This window comes from Rhipicephalus microplus, chromosome 2 (assembly GCF_043290135.1).
Source record: "Rhipicephalus microplus isolate Deutch F79 chromosome 2, USDA_Rmic, whole genome shotgun sequence".
Taxonomy (NCBI): domain Eukaryota; kingdom Metazoa; phylum Arthropoda; class Arachnida; order Ixodida; family Ixodidae; genus Rhipicephalus; species Rhipicephalus microplus.
This window is the reverse complement of record NC_134701.1, coordinates 79,459,579-79,477,547: the sequence shown is the minus strand read 5'-3', so window position 1 is coordinate 79,477,547 and position 17,969 is coordinate 79,459,579. Positions and strand designations below refer to the sequence as shown.

General features: G+C 43.6%; 1 protein-coding gene across 1 annotated transcript in view; it reads right to left on the bottom strand.

Annotated features, from left to right (window-relative positions):
• LOC142790029 (uncharacterized) overlaps positions 1 to 17,301 on the bottom strand; it is a 45,480-nt gene extending 28,179 nt beyond the window's left edge. Inside the window, exons 1-3 of the mRNA XM_075885057.1 lie at positions 17,295 to 17,301; positions 17,059 to 17,202; positions 2,078 to 2,245 (exon numbers count right to left, since the gene is read on the bottom strand). Of these exons, the coding sequence (XP_075741172.1) occupies positions 2,078 to 2,245; positions 17,059 to 17,202; positions 17,295 to 17,301 (319 nt within the window). The remainder of the gene's footprint in view (positions 1 to 2,077; positions 2,246 to 17,058; positions 17,203 to 17,294) is intronic.
• Positions 17,302 to 17,969: the final 668 nt, after the last annotated feature.

Below are 17,969 nucleotides of genomic sequence, written 5' to 3'. Positions count from 1 at the left end.
ATATAAGAGAGAGATAGAGATAGAGAGAGAGAAAGAGCTAGGGAACCTCGCCCTGAATCCAACGTACAGGCAGAGTGATATCCGTTCACAAGAATTTTTGTTTATGAGAACGTTGTTCAAAAGAATTCAGCAATAAATTTCAATAACTGGGTTACACGAACAATTATGAAACAATAGCTTGTACTGATGCTTTGTGCAGTGTGCTGCCAGGCTTGCTACTTTATCATTACGTTCCTATGTTTTGTAGCGTTTGCGTAATGTCGCAATGATGCACCTTCCGGTTCCTCTGATATAAGTACCATCCCAACCAGGAGAATCTAATAGAACTCATAATCGCGAACGCGTATGCAACCACAATATCATTGTGCTCAATAGCTGAAAGTTTCAGCACTACGTGTGTTTCTTCGCCGTCAGAATAGTATTTCGCTCTATACAAGTCAAGTTATGATAAAGGATACGTCCTAAGCTTTGGCATGGTATTCTAGATGGGTTTGTTTAAAAAAAATTGGGTGCTAAGCGAAAATAACACACCAACAGTATAACAGAAAGGATACAAAAAGGTCAAAACAGATGTCTGACCAACGCTATGACTACCCTGCACCCTTTTTTATTAAAAAATGCTTATAAAACTTAACGTATCCCTCTATTTTCACTCCTACCCGGTATCTCATCATCGAGAAACCTTAGCAAGGTTAAGAACATGTCCCTCTGCAGAACTTGTTCATTCGCCCTTTACATTAAAATGAACAGTTAACAACTCACCCAATTATGAATGCAATGAATGTGTTTTCCGAAATGATCCATGCTACTTTTGACGTACCACAAATGTCAGTTGCGCTGGGATTTCACATGGGAAATTAATGAACAACATGCCACCATAATTCATGTCGATTATTTGTTGGAAGCCATTCAGAATGAAGTGCATATGTAACTCCTTGATTGGGATTGTGTTACTCTAGGAAAATCACCAGCGAACATAAACGTTCTTAACAAAAACGATTCCAAGGGCAAATCATAGGAGGTATTTCTAACAGAATGTTATGCGATAGGAAAATTCAGTTGAAGCTGCAGAAGAACTAGCTCTATGTGTTATCACTAAAGAAGGGCTAGCATTCTTATTTCGTGGTTTAATCCGAGTGACATAGCTGAATATATGCGACAGCCTGCCTATGAGTTGCGCTTTTAAACCAACTTTCGTACGCTTGTATACTATTGGGTTACTAAGATTGTTTCTGTTTATTTTGTTTTGAAAGCATGGCTCCAATTTTGGCAGAACTAAAACAAAGCACAGTTATGGGAGCAATATGGCTGCTATTGCGAGATGCGCGTCACCTCTTTATGTTTTTCCTGCATTTATGCCACTGTTGGCTGATAAGTCTGGTTCTCGAAATAGCCAGTGAAATTCGCCTTGATGTTGTTGCTGATCATAACCATATGTAATGTGGACAGTGAATAATGGAGTCGCTCGTCTTTTGTCAGGCCCAGCCCTAGAAGTGCTAGCCTGGTACAATTTCTCGCGTACTAGCTGTACCGTGACCACCCTGCCCGTTCTTTGGTCTGAACTTTCAATACTTATTATTGTGCTCGACAACTTGATGGCTGAAGTTTATAAGTGCCGTTGACTTCCTTGCATTTTGCATGAGTCTTTCTCGTGTTTTTAATTTATTCATCATTCGTTTCGAATAACTAGCCATCCTATTGTTAACTTGTTATGCGTCAGAGCGTTACAATAATGTGTAGCAACTTTCCAGGTGTGCCTTGTACTGTTTCACAAACTCTTTCCTCTTTTTTTTCATTTCTTCTTGGTAGCAGCATGCGTTTTGTCTCCGTGGAACTCTCGGGGCAGAAGCGCGCGTTGCGATGCTGCGTCATGCTGAAAACTGCACTTCGAACGCCAAAATAGTTTACCATTGCCAGACTACACCGCACGCATCTAGAAGGTGTGCGCGAATACATGTTAACAAGTGTTACTCAGCTACATATGCCGGAAATACACTCGCACTGAACTCATTCTCGTTGTGAACGATGTGCTTAAACAATGTTGAATTTTGCAGGCTACATGAATGACCAAACTTACGCTCGGTAGTTCTTGTAGGAACCGTCGGAGTCGTTACGGTGGATTGACTCGCAGTAGATGTTATCAGAGGCGCTAGCGTTGTTGCTGGTGGCATAGTTGGCACCGTCGTAGGTGGACTTGAGCTCGTCGATTTCGGCTGTGTTGGCGAACTTGTGGCTGCCTCAGAGTCTGGTGGGTAGGAAATAAAAAAATACTGCACTGTTTTTAATAAGTACAGGTTGTACAAATACATTTTAGTTATATTTAGGAAGTTACAGTTCGTGCCTTCACGACACAAAGCAATAATTTTTTTCGCCATGAAACATAGTAACTTTCATGAACCTCAAGCGAACCATGAAGTTCCAATAATCGAGTAAGCTTCCTGAAAAACAGAGGCGCATCACGTATATAATTATCACTGCTGCATACGTGTTTCGTGATTACATCTCGTAGAGGCTTAATGAAACTGAGTGTATATGGAAGATAAGCTGCACTCGTGGTCATGTAAAATCATCGTGGTAGACACAGCATGTTGCCAGTCTTGTTACAATAACCAAGATTTTATCTCTCTTGTTCCAGAAAAATGACTATTTTCAATCGCCTGCTCTTTTGTACCGCTTTCATTGGTGAAGGCAACCAAGAAAGCGCTGATAGAACAATTAAACCACGAAACTTGGAGGAGCATTCACAAAACAGGGCTGAAAAGTGGGGACAGTCAAAAATGCAAGGCTTGCCCAAACCGAAAAAGTAGAATTCATTACCAGAGCAAGAAAACAAAATTATCGGTACATCAACGGATATGTGCGCCAACATACACCGACACTTACCTTAATCATTGCGCTGTTACGCCAATTTGTTTTTAGGGTGATTGATTCCAGGAAGTTTGATAGCTCAGGTCACTCCGTTGCACACCAAGAAATCTCTCCCGCCCCCCCCTCTAGACCAATATCACTATCAATTTAGGCCAAGGTTCAAGTCGGTGAGAGGCTATAGGGAAGCAATTTCCCGGAGGAACATTCGATAAAAACGAACTGCCGCTGGAAACCATCCGGGCATGAATGAACGAGTGCTTCTGTGCAGGCTGCATGTGCACCTATGGCTTAATCTCGCCCACAAGAGTTTAATCTCCTGTTTTCGCACCAAACTCTCACAGTAGCCAGTGGGATCTGCGCCTCGCAGGCATTATTTGGGAGGACCAATTCAGTAGCATAGGCAAGGGCTGGCACACCAAGCATGCGACCCACCCAAAACTTCTTTGTGCCATAGGGCACAAATAACAAACTAGCACTCTCCCACATTTCCCTGCGTGGCACCCACTTCAGGATAAAGACATGATTCCACCAGAACAAATCTCTGCCTACGCTACTAAACCACTTCGCTCTTCTCTACCAAGTCCCGACTGCCGCTATCACCTGTAGGTTTCCGAATTGAAAGATCCATTCCATAGACCTGTGTTTTATGAGACTACTCTTAAAGAGCCTACAGTGCGGAGCAGCGTTGGTGTGTTGTCATCCCATGCAACTCATTAGCGAGTATTTGAAGCGTCTGGATATCTCGTCAGCCTTGCTTAAGTACAGACTGCGAGGTAACGAAAGGTTCTCGCCGATCATGTCGCGCGAATTGTTCTTGGCCATGTAAGAGTGTTGATCCTGTTTTTCGTTTCATGCGCACCACTTATTACAACACAGCATTACACCCTGTCTGGATGTTGCTTAGCCACAACCAGGCATGGGGCAGAAGCATGAGTAAAGGGAATGCCAAGCTGTGAGGCTCACAAGCGATCACTCTTCAAACTTATTTAGTGGTGTTTAAGAAAAGCAATATTGTTGTTGAAGCTATATTCACCAACATATTTAGTGAAAGTTGACCAACAGACGTCTCGACTTTGCACTACATTATCAAATATTCTCCACTTTCTCTGGTGTCTGCTCTTTAATACACCTTAAAGCAGTCGAGTTCAAAAAGAAGAGGCTGACGGTTGCAGTTTCGACAATATCATGCAACGTGAAAGTAAGCTGTACCCTTCTGTTAGTTATTGCAGTGACCGTTTGCAGAGGATCTGTGGCCATACCCTATGAACTTGCCAAAACTCTGCGCAAGTAGACGCTTGGAAAAATTATTGCCCTTTGAAGTATGTATTCCTTGATTTTCTCTTCATTTTGTAAGGCCCCCATATTATATTTGTCCTAGTAGGTCACCGCAGTGTTCATTTGTCGTTTAAAGCTTTGGCTGACATATTGATAGCGACCTTTCTTGGAATTGTCACTGTCACCGGAAAGAAGAAGACGTAGATGATGAAGTGGAAGGAGATGCTTGCGGGACAGGCACGAGCACGTGCAAGGCGTATAACTTTGATCGTAGCACGTGACACAAGCCGTCATGCAAGAGGAATGCGCGATAAGCTGAATTTTGCTTGCGTGGCTAGGGAAGAAAATGGTCGCATCGGTAGCTACGTTCTACTGACGGGTGCAACAGACGTTCGACTTCGGAGGCCACAACGCCGGCACACCTTGGTGTGGCCGTTGAACTCGGCGACACTCGGGCAAGTCTCCTCGGAGGTGCTGCAGCATCTTATAGCTGGTCTGGACCAAAAAAGTTCAAAAAGTTGCGGGAGTGGAAACTATCGCCCACCAGTGAAGCCCGTACTCACCGTAGGATCGTGGCTGCGGCACCCATCTTACTAAGGGCATGATGAGCTGTTGGCATTCAGCGATTGAGAAAGAGTGCTTTACTTGCACGGCCAGCCAGTCTAACGTGCCAATCTTTTCTGGTCAGATAGTGTTAAGTGCGTACTTCTGTTACTAGTTTTTTTTATTAAGCCTAGAATGTAAGACACATTTTATTGAATATTAGGTCACCGAAACTCGTCTCTGCGGGTTATGCTATCAGAAACAACTATGTTTTAATTTATGATTAACGTAGCCTTAAGACTAACAGGTCAAAGTCACTTGATGTGTGAATGGGCAGGAGCAGTAAATAGCACGTTTCTGAGATTATTGAGGGCAAAAGCTGGCTTCAATATTGCTGGCAAAGCATAGCGGGAGCTGTTAATTCAATGTTTTTAACCTACTCTGTCCGGACGCATACACCGCGTCACCCTTCGAACGTCGGCCCGCACTAGTCCACAGGACACCACGTTGTCACTTCGAGAGGGCCGGTCTCGTACAAAGACCAGCGGACGACAGCAAGGTGCCATGTCACCGACTGCGACCTGGGACAGGCTTGCGCAAGCTCAGCGGAACAGTGATACAACGGAGTGCCGATTACGGCAGGGTCGTCAGCAACAACGGCGTCGGACAAAGCAGTTTAGACGTAACATGCAACGGAGCCAAGTAAGACAATTCCATTAGAGCTACGATCAGACGACGAGGCCTAGGTGGCGAGACTGAAGTTACGAATAGCAGTAACCCTGTAGTTAGGTGTAGCTGAGATTTAAGAGTGTACACTTAAAATTTTATCAGTGGTGTTTTAAGTTTTCACTGTTTGTTGTTTGTTTATTCAGTGTAAATTTTTCCTTCTGGTTTTTCTCCTTGTTAGTAAACCATGTTTGCTGTTCAGACCAGCGCCCTCACGATATATCTCCACTAACATCGCCTCCAAGATCCGTGATAATCATCTCATCTAGTTTGTGACAGACACAGCGCTGTGTCATGTCTGCTATACAATATAAGTCGCTACATGTTTATAACATACAACAGGCTCATTGTGTGTTCGTTTGTAATCCCAGCATAGGTTTGATTTGGGGTGATTTTTCGACACCGGAGTTGGTTGAGGTTGAGCTGAGCTGTCGTTATCAGCCATTGAGTTATCAGCCAGAGCTTATAACTCAATGCAGCTATGTCAGGCGAAGTGTAAGCATCGCATAGACATGCACAGTAGAGCAGCAGCTGAGAAACGGAAGGGCGGGTGACAGGAGTGAAGTGAAGGTGAGGAGAAAGGGAGTGTGTAGAGCTTAGCATAGCCAAGTATAGCATGAGTTGACAAATGTATATGAAGGTGAAGAAAATGAATGGGCAGAAGAACGAGGTACATTGCAGCAGAGCCATGCACACGACTGTATAGCCACTGGCGGAAGAAAGAGGTGAAGGTGAGGGGTGACATAAATGGGGGGGGGGCAAAGAAGGAGGGGGGTAGAGTATTCCATAATTTAGCGAAAGCAAGTGGAGGAGAAGGCGAGTTCAAGGTTGGAGACATGCGGGTGGTCAAGCGCAGATGAGGACAGGATGGGTGAAGGAGCTGCAGTGCAGGTGCTAGGGTGGAGTCGGGCGCAGTACTAAGCAATGTGGAGCAGCGCCCAGCGCATGCTGGGTAATGATATGGATGACGTTCTAGCTTTGCACTATCTTGCAGTCCATCGATGAGGCTTCTCCCCGGCACATCTGTGCCTTGTCTTATACGACGTTAGGTGAGTTAAAGAGATGTATTATTTGTGCATGTTTGTTTTAATGTCACATTTGTATTCTTGAGACGCGTGACTCATCCAGTATGGAATTGATTGTTTACCAACATATCTGTGTTAATTTTTGTAATTTTTATCCTTTTCAGAAAAAAAATTGTCCTACATGTTAAAAATTGCTTTTAACTTCTATTTGTGTGCTTTGTTGCTGCTGATATAATGTGTATGCTTTCTTTTTTTACTGCCTTTCTGTAAGCCTAAGTGGACTGCTAATAGTGACAATTTTGATTTTTCGTTTACCTTCCACTCATGTCACTGTAGATTTTGCAAGCCTAATCACATTTGCTATTGAATTTAAGGCAGTGAAAAATTTGTTACGGGGGGATGAGAGAAAACCAGCGTATTTACAATATTTGCGATCCATAGTATTGCGGGCTAAACAACCAAGATGGCGAGAGCAGGCACCACCCAGCCCCCTTTTTCTTCGTCCTCTAGGTGGGCGGCACATAACATTACCATTTAGTGGCGAAGGCACCGACTCGGTGCAGCCGGTGACAGACGGTAGTGAAAGTGGTCACTATACATGTACGTTGGTGGAGTCCGGTGTTCGATGAGGCTACAGACGGACAACGTGAACGATGTCAGGGCAGGGTTGCGTGGACGAGGACGAAAATAATTGCTCAATTTCATACGTGACATTGGTTACTTGGCGGCGCACAGGGCATGGTCCGGATTACGGGAACAGTAACTTCTAAGAATTCATAATGGAATAATTGGAAGCGCAAACCAACGGGACACAAGAGAAGAGACAGACAAGCGCAACTGAAACTCAGTTTATTCAGAGAAGAAGTTATATATCAGAAAGATGGGAAAGGGAAACAACTGGGGAAAAGGTTCCACCTTGATCAGGTGTCGTCCAGAAACGATGTTTCACAATCTAACAGTGATATAGACGGTGAACTAACACAACTATCAGTATTCTTTCTAATAAAAAAAGGCTTCCGCAATCTCTCTATTTTTTGTGTCATGATGGCTGTACAGAATTGACGTGCGTGAAAAATCAGGAACGCAGCCACACTTTTTGCAATGGGCGGATAAATGTAAACCCGGGGCGGGTTTCAGCGCGTTGTAGTGTTCTCGCAGGCGAATATTCAAGCAGCTCCCAGTCTGCCCAATGTATAACCTGCAGCAAGACAGTGGGATACAGTAAACGACATTAGATCGACATTTGGTGAAGGAATTGACATGCTTGACACCACAACCTTTCTTCAGAAGACCTGCTTTCATTCTGCTTTGTAATTCAATTCTAGAACACATTTGCTGCAGTTTTCCACGTGCGGAAAACACAACGTCGAGGTTGAATTTTTTCGCACATTTTTTTATCTTATGCGAAAAATTGTGCACATATGGGACTACCGCAAACTTACGTCGGTTATCTGCCTCCTTTAAGGGGCATCCCTTGCCTTTCTTCATACGCAGTACCTTCTGAGCGGCGAAAATGAGGACATTGGACGGAAAGCCTGGCTCTCGCAACCTAGTTATTTGATTAGAAAAAACACGCGCCATTTTGCGGAAACATGATTTCGTTACAGCTGAATTGGGAAGGTTAATTGCAATACCCGATTTTACCACTTTACAATGCGAAGAAGAGTAGTCCAAGGTTGGTTTCCTTGAATGGGGAGAGTAGGACAACATAGATGATCTGCGCGAAAAGATAACTCAAGATCTAGAAACTGCAATATCCTATCATGGGGAACCTCGTGTGTGAAAGGTAAACCATGCCCACTTTTTCGAAGGTTTTATTAATCTTGTCCCGGTTTTTATCCCAGGAAGGTGAATGAACGAGCGCAAGGTAATCGTCCACATATCTGAAGACAATGATTACGAGGCTGCTTAGTGCCGTTTGCAATGCCCTATCCAAATACCTTAAGAATATATCGCACAGGACCGGTGCTACACGAGAGCCGATACAAATGCCAGACTTTTGCACGTAATACTTATTGACCCTTAATACAAGAGTAGAATTGACATAAAAAAGAGTAGTTCTATGAAGCTCTCAACCGACATCCTACATTTGTATTAAAACCTTCGGAAAAAATAGGCATGGTTTACGTTTCACACACGAGGTTCCCCATGATAAGATATTGCAGTTTCTAGATCTTGAGTTATCTTTTCGCGCAGATCATCTATGTTGGTCCTAGTCTCTCAGTTCAAAGAAATCAATCTTGGACTACTCTTCTTCGCATTCTAAAGTGATATAATCGGGTATTGCAATTAGCCTTCTCAATTCAGCTGTAACGAAATCATGTTTCCATAAAATGACGCGTGTTTTTTCTAGTCAAATAACTAGGTTGCGAGAGGCAGGCTTTCCGTCCAATGTCCTCATTTTCGCCGCTCAGAAGGTACTGCGTATGAAGAAAGAGAAGGGATGCCCCTTAAAGGAGGCAGATAAACGACGTAAGTTTGCGGCAGTCTCATATGTGCACGATTTTTCGCATAAGATAAAAAAAATGTGCAAAAAAATTCAACCTCGACGTTGTGTTTTCCGCACGTGGAAAACTGGAGCAAATGTTGTCTAGAATTGAATTACAAAGCAGAATGAAAGCAGGTCTTGTGAAGAAAGGTTGTGGTGTCAAGCATGTCAATTCCTTCACCAAATGTCGATCTAATGTCGTTTACTGTATCCCACTGTCTTGCTGCAGGTTATACATTGGGCAGACTGGGCGCTGCTTGAATATTCGCCTACGAGAACACTACAACGCGCTGAAACCCGCCCCGGGTTTACATTTATCCGCCCATTGCAAAAAGTGTGGCTGCGTACCTGATTTTTCACGCACGTCAATTCTGTACAGCCATCATGACACGAAAAATAGAGAGATTGCGGAAGCCTTTTTTTATTAGAAAGAATACTGATAGTTGTGTTAGTTCACCGTCTATATCACTGTTAGATTGTGAAACATCGTTTCTGGACGACACCTGATCAAGGTGGAACCTTTTCCCCAGTTGTTTCCCTTTCCCATCTTTCTGATATATAACTTCTTCTCTGAATAAACTGAGTTTCAGTTGCGCTTGTTTGTCTCTTCTCTTGTGTCCCGTTGGTTTGCGCTTCCAATTATTCCATTATGAATTTGTACCAACTAGCCCGCCTGTCAACCCTACAGCTTCTAAGAAAGCCCAATACGACTTGCTTGAGACCACAGAAGGACAAGAGAAATGGGCGTTTCAGTGACGGCTGTCGTAACAAGATTTTTGCCCGCTTGCGAGTCAGTTAGCCGTACGCGCGCAAGTTGACGTGCATGGTTGGCGCGAGCTATAGCTTCTTGAGCGTATTCAGTGGGTTGGTACGTCGAAGGAAGCATCATAGTGTTCTTAGACAACGGTGGTTTTCGGCCAGATAAAAGAAAAGCGAATAGACAGCCGTCTCGTGCCGCGACGTATTGTAGGCGAACGTGACAAAAGGCAACGCTGCATCTAAATCTTGGTGGTCGGCAGACACGTACATTGCCAGCATGTCAGTAATCGTTCGGTTCATCCGCTCCATCATGCCTTTTTTCAGTAGACGGTAGGCCACAGTTAGCCTATGTTTGGTCGAGAAAGACATTAAAATATAATTGATGACCCGAGATTGTAACTACCTTTCATGGTGCGTCAGTTTTTCGAGGAGGGATAGCGTGAGAAAGGCGAAGGAGAGTGACGGGTCATAGGTGACCGAGAACGACACTGGGTGTGGGGGGACGGCGAGCGCTCGTAACGTGAGGTCGATGTTCGGGCATTAGAGTTCGGTGGGTCCTCATGGCTGAGCAAGAAAGAGGATCTGGTGTCGTCTGGACGGTACGATGAACGAGGGGACGATGGCTGACGACAACGACAATAGCGGGAAATGTGGCCGATGCCATTGCAGTTGAAACATATAGGCCTGTAATCACGTGTGCGCCACTGTTTCGGATCACGGTATCTGTAATACGTCTGTTGCGACTAGTAGTATGAAGCAGGGCTGACCGTGGGACGGCTTGGGGCACATACTGGCTGGATGCCTGCAATTGCAGTTCATCGCGCACGACGGCTTGGCTTAGTGACCCTGTTGGGCTGACTTCCTTGTGAGAATGAGCCTGGAGAGCAAAGGGAGTTGCTGCCTCGATCTCTCGGCGCACAAGACGCAGAAAGTTTTCGACACCGGGTGGCGGCTGAATCTGCACGTCTTCGCACGACGACGTGGCGGCAGTTTTAGGGAGCCGAGCAAATTTCTGCATGACTCGTTGGTTATTTGCTTTTCCAAGCCATCGGTACTCCCTGACAATGTCGTCAGTGGTACGAGCAGTCTTTATATAAAAGCAAGTGAAAGGCGTTGTCAGCGATGCCTTTGAGAATGTGGCTGACTTTGCCGGCTTCGGGCATTTGGCTATCAACTTGCCGGCACAAGGCTAAGACATCTTGAATATACACCATGTTTGGCTCCATTGAGGTTTTGGCCCAGCACGAGAGTTACTTCAGGGCGGCTCGTTGGCGTGCAATGGGCTTTCCGAAAAGGTGTTTCATATTTTGTTTGCATACGTCCCAGCTCATCAGCTCCTCCTCGTGCGTGTCGAACCTCACACAGGCCGTGCCCCTAAGGTAGTAGCTGATATTTGCGAGCATTAAAGTCGGATCCCATTGATTGGTCTTGCTGGTGCACTCGTAGTCGGCCAGCCACTTCTTCACGTGCACGTTATCAGTCCCGCAGAAAAAGCCAAGATCTCGGCGGTGGGTCGCAACAACGTTGCTCGATGAATTCGGCATAGTGAGGGCTGCATTGACGGCATTGTCTGTCGACATGATGGTCTGTCCAAGAAGGTGCCCGCTGCGAAGTTCCGTTTTGCATGAAGCGGGTACCCGGCACCTCCACCAATGATGTTACGGGAGGGATGACAGAAAGCGGGCGTATTTACTATACTTGCAGCCTACAGTAGTGCGGGCAAAAACAACCAAGATGGCGTGAGCAGGTACCACTTATTCCTCTTTTTCTTCGTCCTCTAGGTGAGTGGCACATAACAATCTTGTTATCATGCTTAAGTGCCCACGCATGTGCGAGGAGGCAACAAAACGTTCTTAGAAAATTTTGTAAAAACATTTCAGGTTGAGCTCACTGAAATCACGTCTTCTATTTTTGACTGCCCTAACTTTCAGCTCAGCGGTACCATTACGCCAAGTCTGACTAAATATTTATGGTAATTCTACAATTATATAGAAAAAGAAAACAGTGAAGCAGGACGCATACGTAGACATATCACCCCGACTAATACGCAAGGCACCTCGTGCTACTACGCGACATGCTTCTTTTTAAACGCTGGAAGCAGTAAGGCCATGCACATTTGTTTCCATTGTCTAATGAAATATGATGGTTTTTTGGGAATATTTTTATAAAGGCAGTGATGCTGTAGAAGTGTTTTGTAATGGGACTCTCCGAGCGTTGTTTCATTGGAAGCGTGGTAAGTCTAGCTTCCTGGTAGATGGTCATAATGTAACCGTGCAAAAAGAAAAGAAAAGGGGGGGTGGACACAGAAAAGGGAGAAGAAATTAATTGATACTAAGCGTCTATTAGGGATGTCATCTCGTGTATAATGTTCTCTAACTAACTGTTTTTTTGCGATATTACATAGTAATATTCCGTGCTTGAGCGGGCGATTGAACTTCAGGATAGCTAGAGTAGTGTTTCTGAAACACCTCAGCGGTAGGCGAAAATAAAGTGGTACACATCGCCCCAAAAGCAAAATTGAAAAAAGAAACCTAGCCGTCGTAAACATCCGATGTAGTGTAGTTTTAAATGAAATAAGCAGGAATACAAAAAAAATGCGGCGTCAAGCGGGAATGTCTCCGGAAGGAAAGCTCACTTTCACAAAGACGTCATACTGATGGTTAATGTCATGCTATTTAAAAGGTACAATTAATACAAATTCATGTGCACCTATTGCTTTCGCAAGGTGTGTTACATTTCTGTTTTGAGCCCCGGGAAGCGATATTCAGGAAAACAAAATGTGGTCGCAAAGCTGCTTAGTGCGCATTTAGCCCCGCAGCGATGATCGCTTTCGATACAAGCGGGTAAACTTTCGGGGTATTCCACAGCTCGGAACTTGCCGCAATGCTTGGAACATGAATACGGGAAAGGAAGCAAGACAGATGAGTGCCTACTACCAACATTGTCTTCCTTTCCAGTCTTCGTGTTTGCAAGCATTGAGCCAAAAAATAACATGTTTAACAAACTGGCACACCAACTCACCCAGGAAAAAGTACTAGAATACACCGTCCACCTATGTCAAGGGAAGTCAGTAGTTGCATCGTTTTGACGTATTTATTCATTCAACAAAATGAATGTTGCTTTTGGTTCTATGCGCATGACCTAACTTTGTAGTATGGCTTCATTATTAAATGCGAAGCATTTCTTAGCGAACTTCAGTGACTCTATCTATCTATCTATCTATCTATCTATCTATCTATCTATCTATCTATCTATCTATCTATCTATCTATCTATCTATCTATCTATCTATCTATCTATCTATCTATCTATCTATCTATCTATCTATCTATCTATCTATCTATCTATCTATCTATCTATCTATCTATCTATCTATCTATCTATCTATCTATCTATCTATCTATCTATCTATCTATCTATCTATCTATCTATCTATCTATCTATCTATCTATCTATCTATCTATCTATCTATCTATCTATCTATCTATCTATCTATCTATCTATCTATCTATCTATCTATCTATCTATCTATCTATCTATCTATCTATCTATCTATCTATCTATCTATCTATCTATCTATCTATCTATCTATCTATCTATCTATCTATCAATCTATCTATCTATCTATCTATCTATCTATCTATCTATCTATCTGTCTATCTATCTATCTATCTATCTATCTATCTATCTATCTATCTATCTATCTATCTATCTATCTATCTATCTATCTATCTATCTATCTATCTATCTAGCCGCTTATGACTTTTAGCCCTCCTGGCCATTTCGATAACGGTATTATTACCAAACTTGGTACAGCATAACATGACTGTATGAAGAATATATTTGACTAGTCGTGACATGAAAATCTTGACATGTATGTCATTAATGTCATAATTTACATTTCATGGTCTTGCTGCTCTTGCGGTGGTTTTGTTCAATGACAAGTTGCAAAACTAGCATGGTATGATTGATTGCATGGTGAACACAAGCGACTAAGCCTAACAAGAAAATCATGACATGCGTGTCATGTAGCAACATGACTACATGCCACGCTCATGATGGACTCGCGGCCGTTTCGCTAGCGTCACATATAGCAACTTTTATATTACGGTACGTGAATGGTTGACGAAGGTATGTGACTGGTAGAAACATGTTAATCATTAGATGCGTGTCATGTAACAACATGACTACATGCTACACTCATGATGCGCTCGCGCCCGTTTCGCTAAATTCACATATGCCAAATTTGGTATTACATGATGTCAATGGATGACGAAGGTATGTGACTGGTGCTAACATGATAATCATGAGATGCGTGTCATGTGGTAGCATGTCTACATGCCATAGTCAAGGCGCCAATACATTTTGACGTTATGTGGTGCGCGTACTTGCCGGCATTCATTTTGTCGCGTCACGCCGGCGCTGTCACGCCAGGCACCGGTCCTGTCATATACTCGCAGAAGCGCGGCGTGCTACGTTTCTTTGACGCATGCGCGTTTCAGCGCGTCCGGCGTCTCTCTGTCTCTGTACTCGGTCCCCTACTATTTTTGATATACAGTAATGATGTAGTAAATTGTGTAAACCCACCTGTTAACGTTCGACTTTTTGCAGATGATTGTATTCTGTTTAACTCGATAACTAGTTCTAATGACCAAGCAGCTCTCCAGTCCACTCTAAACAATATATGTCTATGGTGCAATCAATGGGGGATGAAACTAAACTTGGATAAATCAGTTCTGCTCCGTGTCACTAACAAGAAAAAGCCAGTACTAACTGACTACACGCTCTCTAACCAACCTCTTAAAGATGTTAAGGAATACAAGTATCTTGGTGTCACTCTAACGAACAATTTAAGTTGGAATTCCCACAATAAACAAGTTTCTTCCGCAGCTTTCCGCAAATTATGCATGCTAAGGCACAAACTTAAGGATGCTCGTATGCTCCTAATTTTTAGCTTACCAATTCTTCATTCTTCCTAAACTAGAATATTCATGCGTTGCCTGGGATCCTTATACTAAAACTAACATTGATGCATTAGAAAAAATTCAGCGGAGGGCAGTTCGTTTCATTTATTCTCTTTACAAGCCTGGTAGTTCTGTAACTAGTGTAATGCTTTCAAATGGTATCACATCCTTGCAGTCGAGACGCAGATTCTTACGTCTCAAATTTTTGTACTTTCTAACCGCAAATTTGCTCTGAACCCTGACCCCTACCTCACACCACTAAGAACACGCCAGACTCGGCATTCACACGCACTTTCTTTAACACCATATTTTGCTCGTACTAACTTGTTCAAATTTTCCTTCTTTCCTCGTACCATTGAAGAGTGGAACGATTTGCCTGCAAGCAGTTTACACTCTCCCGATCTTATTTACGCTGAAATTTAAAGTTGTTTTTTAACTATTCCAACTATTTCCTTTTTTCCCTCCCCACTCTTTCCTTTTGTTGCTTTTGTATAAATAAGTCACGCTTTCCACTTTTTACTCTCTTTATTGTTGATGTTGTTTTGAAATATGTATGACAACTGTATTATCTTGCCCCTCCTGCTTTGACCTCTGGCCAGCAGTATTTGTAAATAAAATAAATAAATAAAAGAGGGGGACACAGTGTTGTCTGAGTAACACATCAGCGCGAATTTTGCGCCGGTTGCCGTCGGGCCACGCCGACGGACGCTGGGGGCGCCTGACGTTGGACTATTGGGTGCTCGCGTTTTGCTAACGTGGCGTCGCTGTGCCCAGTGTGCGCGTGCGTCAACGCTGCATTGGAGTATGTAAGGTGGGCCCTTTATGATGCGCTCGCGGGCGTTTTACTGGCTTCACATATACCAAATTCGGTGTTACAGGAGGTCAATGGATGACCAATTATATTACTGGTGGAGATACGATAATCCTGACACGCATGTCATGTAAGAACCTGACAACAAACCACGCTAATAGCATGCTCACGGCCGTTTCACTAGCTCCACACATTCTATATTTGGTATCACGTGGCGTGAATAGATGGCGAAGCTAAACGACATATCTAAACATGATAATGATCACATGGAAGTCATGTACGGCCTTATTTACCCCCACCTCGTAACGTTGTGCTGATTTGAAAGTGACATATCAACCTTTCTCATTCGTGCTTCGCATATCATTGATTCGCACTAAACGTGGGATCTGTAAATTTTTTGCTTCAAAAATTTCTACTTCTTTCCACATAACATTTTATTTGAACCCTTCTATGGTCTCGAATAACCATAGAAAACTATTCATTTGATTATTTATTGATATGTGGGGTTTAACGTCCGAAAGTCACCATACGATTACGAGAGGCGCCGCAGTGAAGGGCTCCGGGAACTGCAACCACCTGCGGTTCTTTAGCGTACACTCCAATCTGAGCACATGGCCTTACAGCATTTTTGTTTCCATCGAAAATGCGGTTCTGCAGCCGGCATTCAATCCCGCGACCTACGGGCCAGCAGCCGAGTGCCTTAGCCACTAGGCCACCGCTGTGGGGTGTGAAAAATTGTTAACGTTCTCATTTTTTTTAACAATGATTCCTTTTGGAGGACAACATTTCGAACAAGGCAGTGGGAGACCTGTATTGGCAGCAATTATTGAGAAAGACAGCTGTCTCTGGATCAACAACCTGCGATTCGCAAAGGCCAGTGGACTTCTTGACTGAGGACCCAGTCCACTTGCCCAGAAATTTGCCGCCAATAAAATCTTTCACTACTACTTTCTTTACTCCTTCATCCTTCTTTGTGCTCTTTGTTGAGCTGATGTAATGATTCAACACGTACCCTCATTCCGTACAAAGAATTTCTTTTCTGACACGAGAGCTGCGATAGACGCAGCACGTGCGCGTCAACAAGTGTGAAATCATAGACACACATACTACTCAGACGACTTGTCAAAACTTGTGATGTGGCGAGATGGTGCATAGTTGACGGAAAATTGAGCGCAAAAAAGACACATTCTCAAGAATGAGAGGGCAGAACAGGCGCATATTACTAGCACCGATGATTTCAATCAATCAATCTATTATTCAATCAATATTCAAACAATCAAATCTTTATTTCGGCTTGTAGATATAACCTTGGGATAGCAAGATAAAGTCAGCGAAACTTAATGCCACTTGACGGGCCTTGCCATCCGTACATGTCAGCAGTAGGCAAAAAGCAGAACCCAGTTACTGCATGGAAGCTTCGTACAAAGTACAATGCATTCACAGAACAAAACAAAGAAGAGATAAATATCTAGGTACGTCGCAGCATGCCCCGCGCTAGAAAGCATCTACATAGATCGGATCTACAGCAACATAACAACGTGAAGCAAAGTACGTGTGGCTTCAGGGGACAGGGTGACCAATAAAGTTCTGCTGTTCCTACCTGTGGTTGTCTCTGTAGTCTTAGGCAGGTCATGAATAATGGGATCAACATCAAAAGGCACCCCACGTCCAGATCCATCACCGCCAACGCTTCCACCACCACCGCTGCCAAATACGTCGTCGGTGTCGTCTTCTTCGTGTTTCGCTGTAGAAGCTGGAAAAATGAGCTCAATGAGTAAACAAGTGATGAGTCCGCATCAGGACACCTGGGTGCCTCTGCCGCCTGCGAAGGTTTACCTGCCATTCCGGCCCATTTTGCCTTTCCCTGAGAAGGTCAGGTTTCGAACGAAGCGTAACAGACGGGCTCTTTCACCGAAAGAATGCGCAGGCAGAACTTACACGCCATAATATATATAAAACGTAGAAACAAGCTTTAACTCGAAATAAATTTCTCAGCAGCACACTGACCAACAAACGTAATGCGCATTCCAATAATTACGAAATCATTTTTTACTTAATATACCACTTATTGCAACTATACCCTTTTCGCCTACTTGTATTCTGTTTGCATTCGATACCCTACAGAGCCAACAGCCTCACTGTGCTTGTGTAGATGGGCAAACTCAGCATGCTACAGGCAATTGTCATGGCAGTAATTAATACATTTCCACGAGAAACGACTTACTATCGAAAAAGTGCATCAGATTCAGCACACCAAGACGTGTTCTCTTCAATATGGTAGATAATTATTGTCCTTTGCGCAATCTCAACGGAAAAATCCAAAACAATCATGCTGCTTCTCAATCTTCGCGGTGCGGTATACATCAAAATAATCTGCGTGGCACTGTGATTTAAAGGTACGCCGTAGTGCAGGGATTCTCATATTTCTAACTCATACGGCATTTAACACACACTGGCATCGTGCTGTGAAAGCGCCTTTAACATTTCACCTCGATCGAAATGCGACCGCCG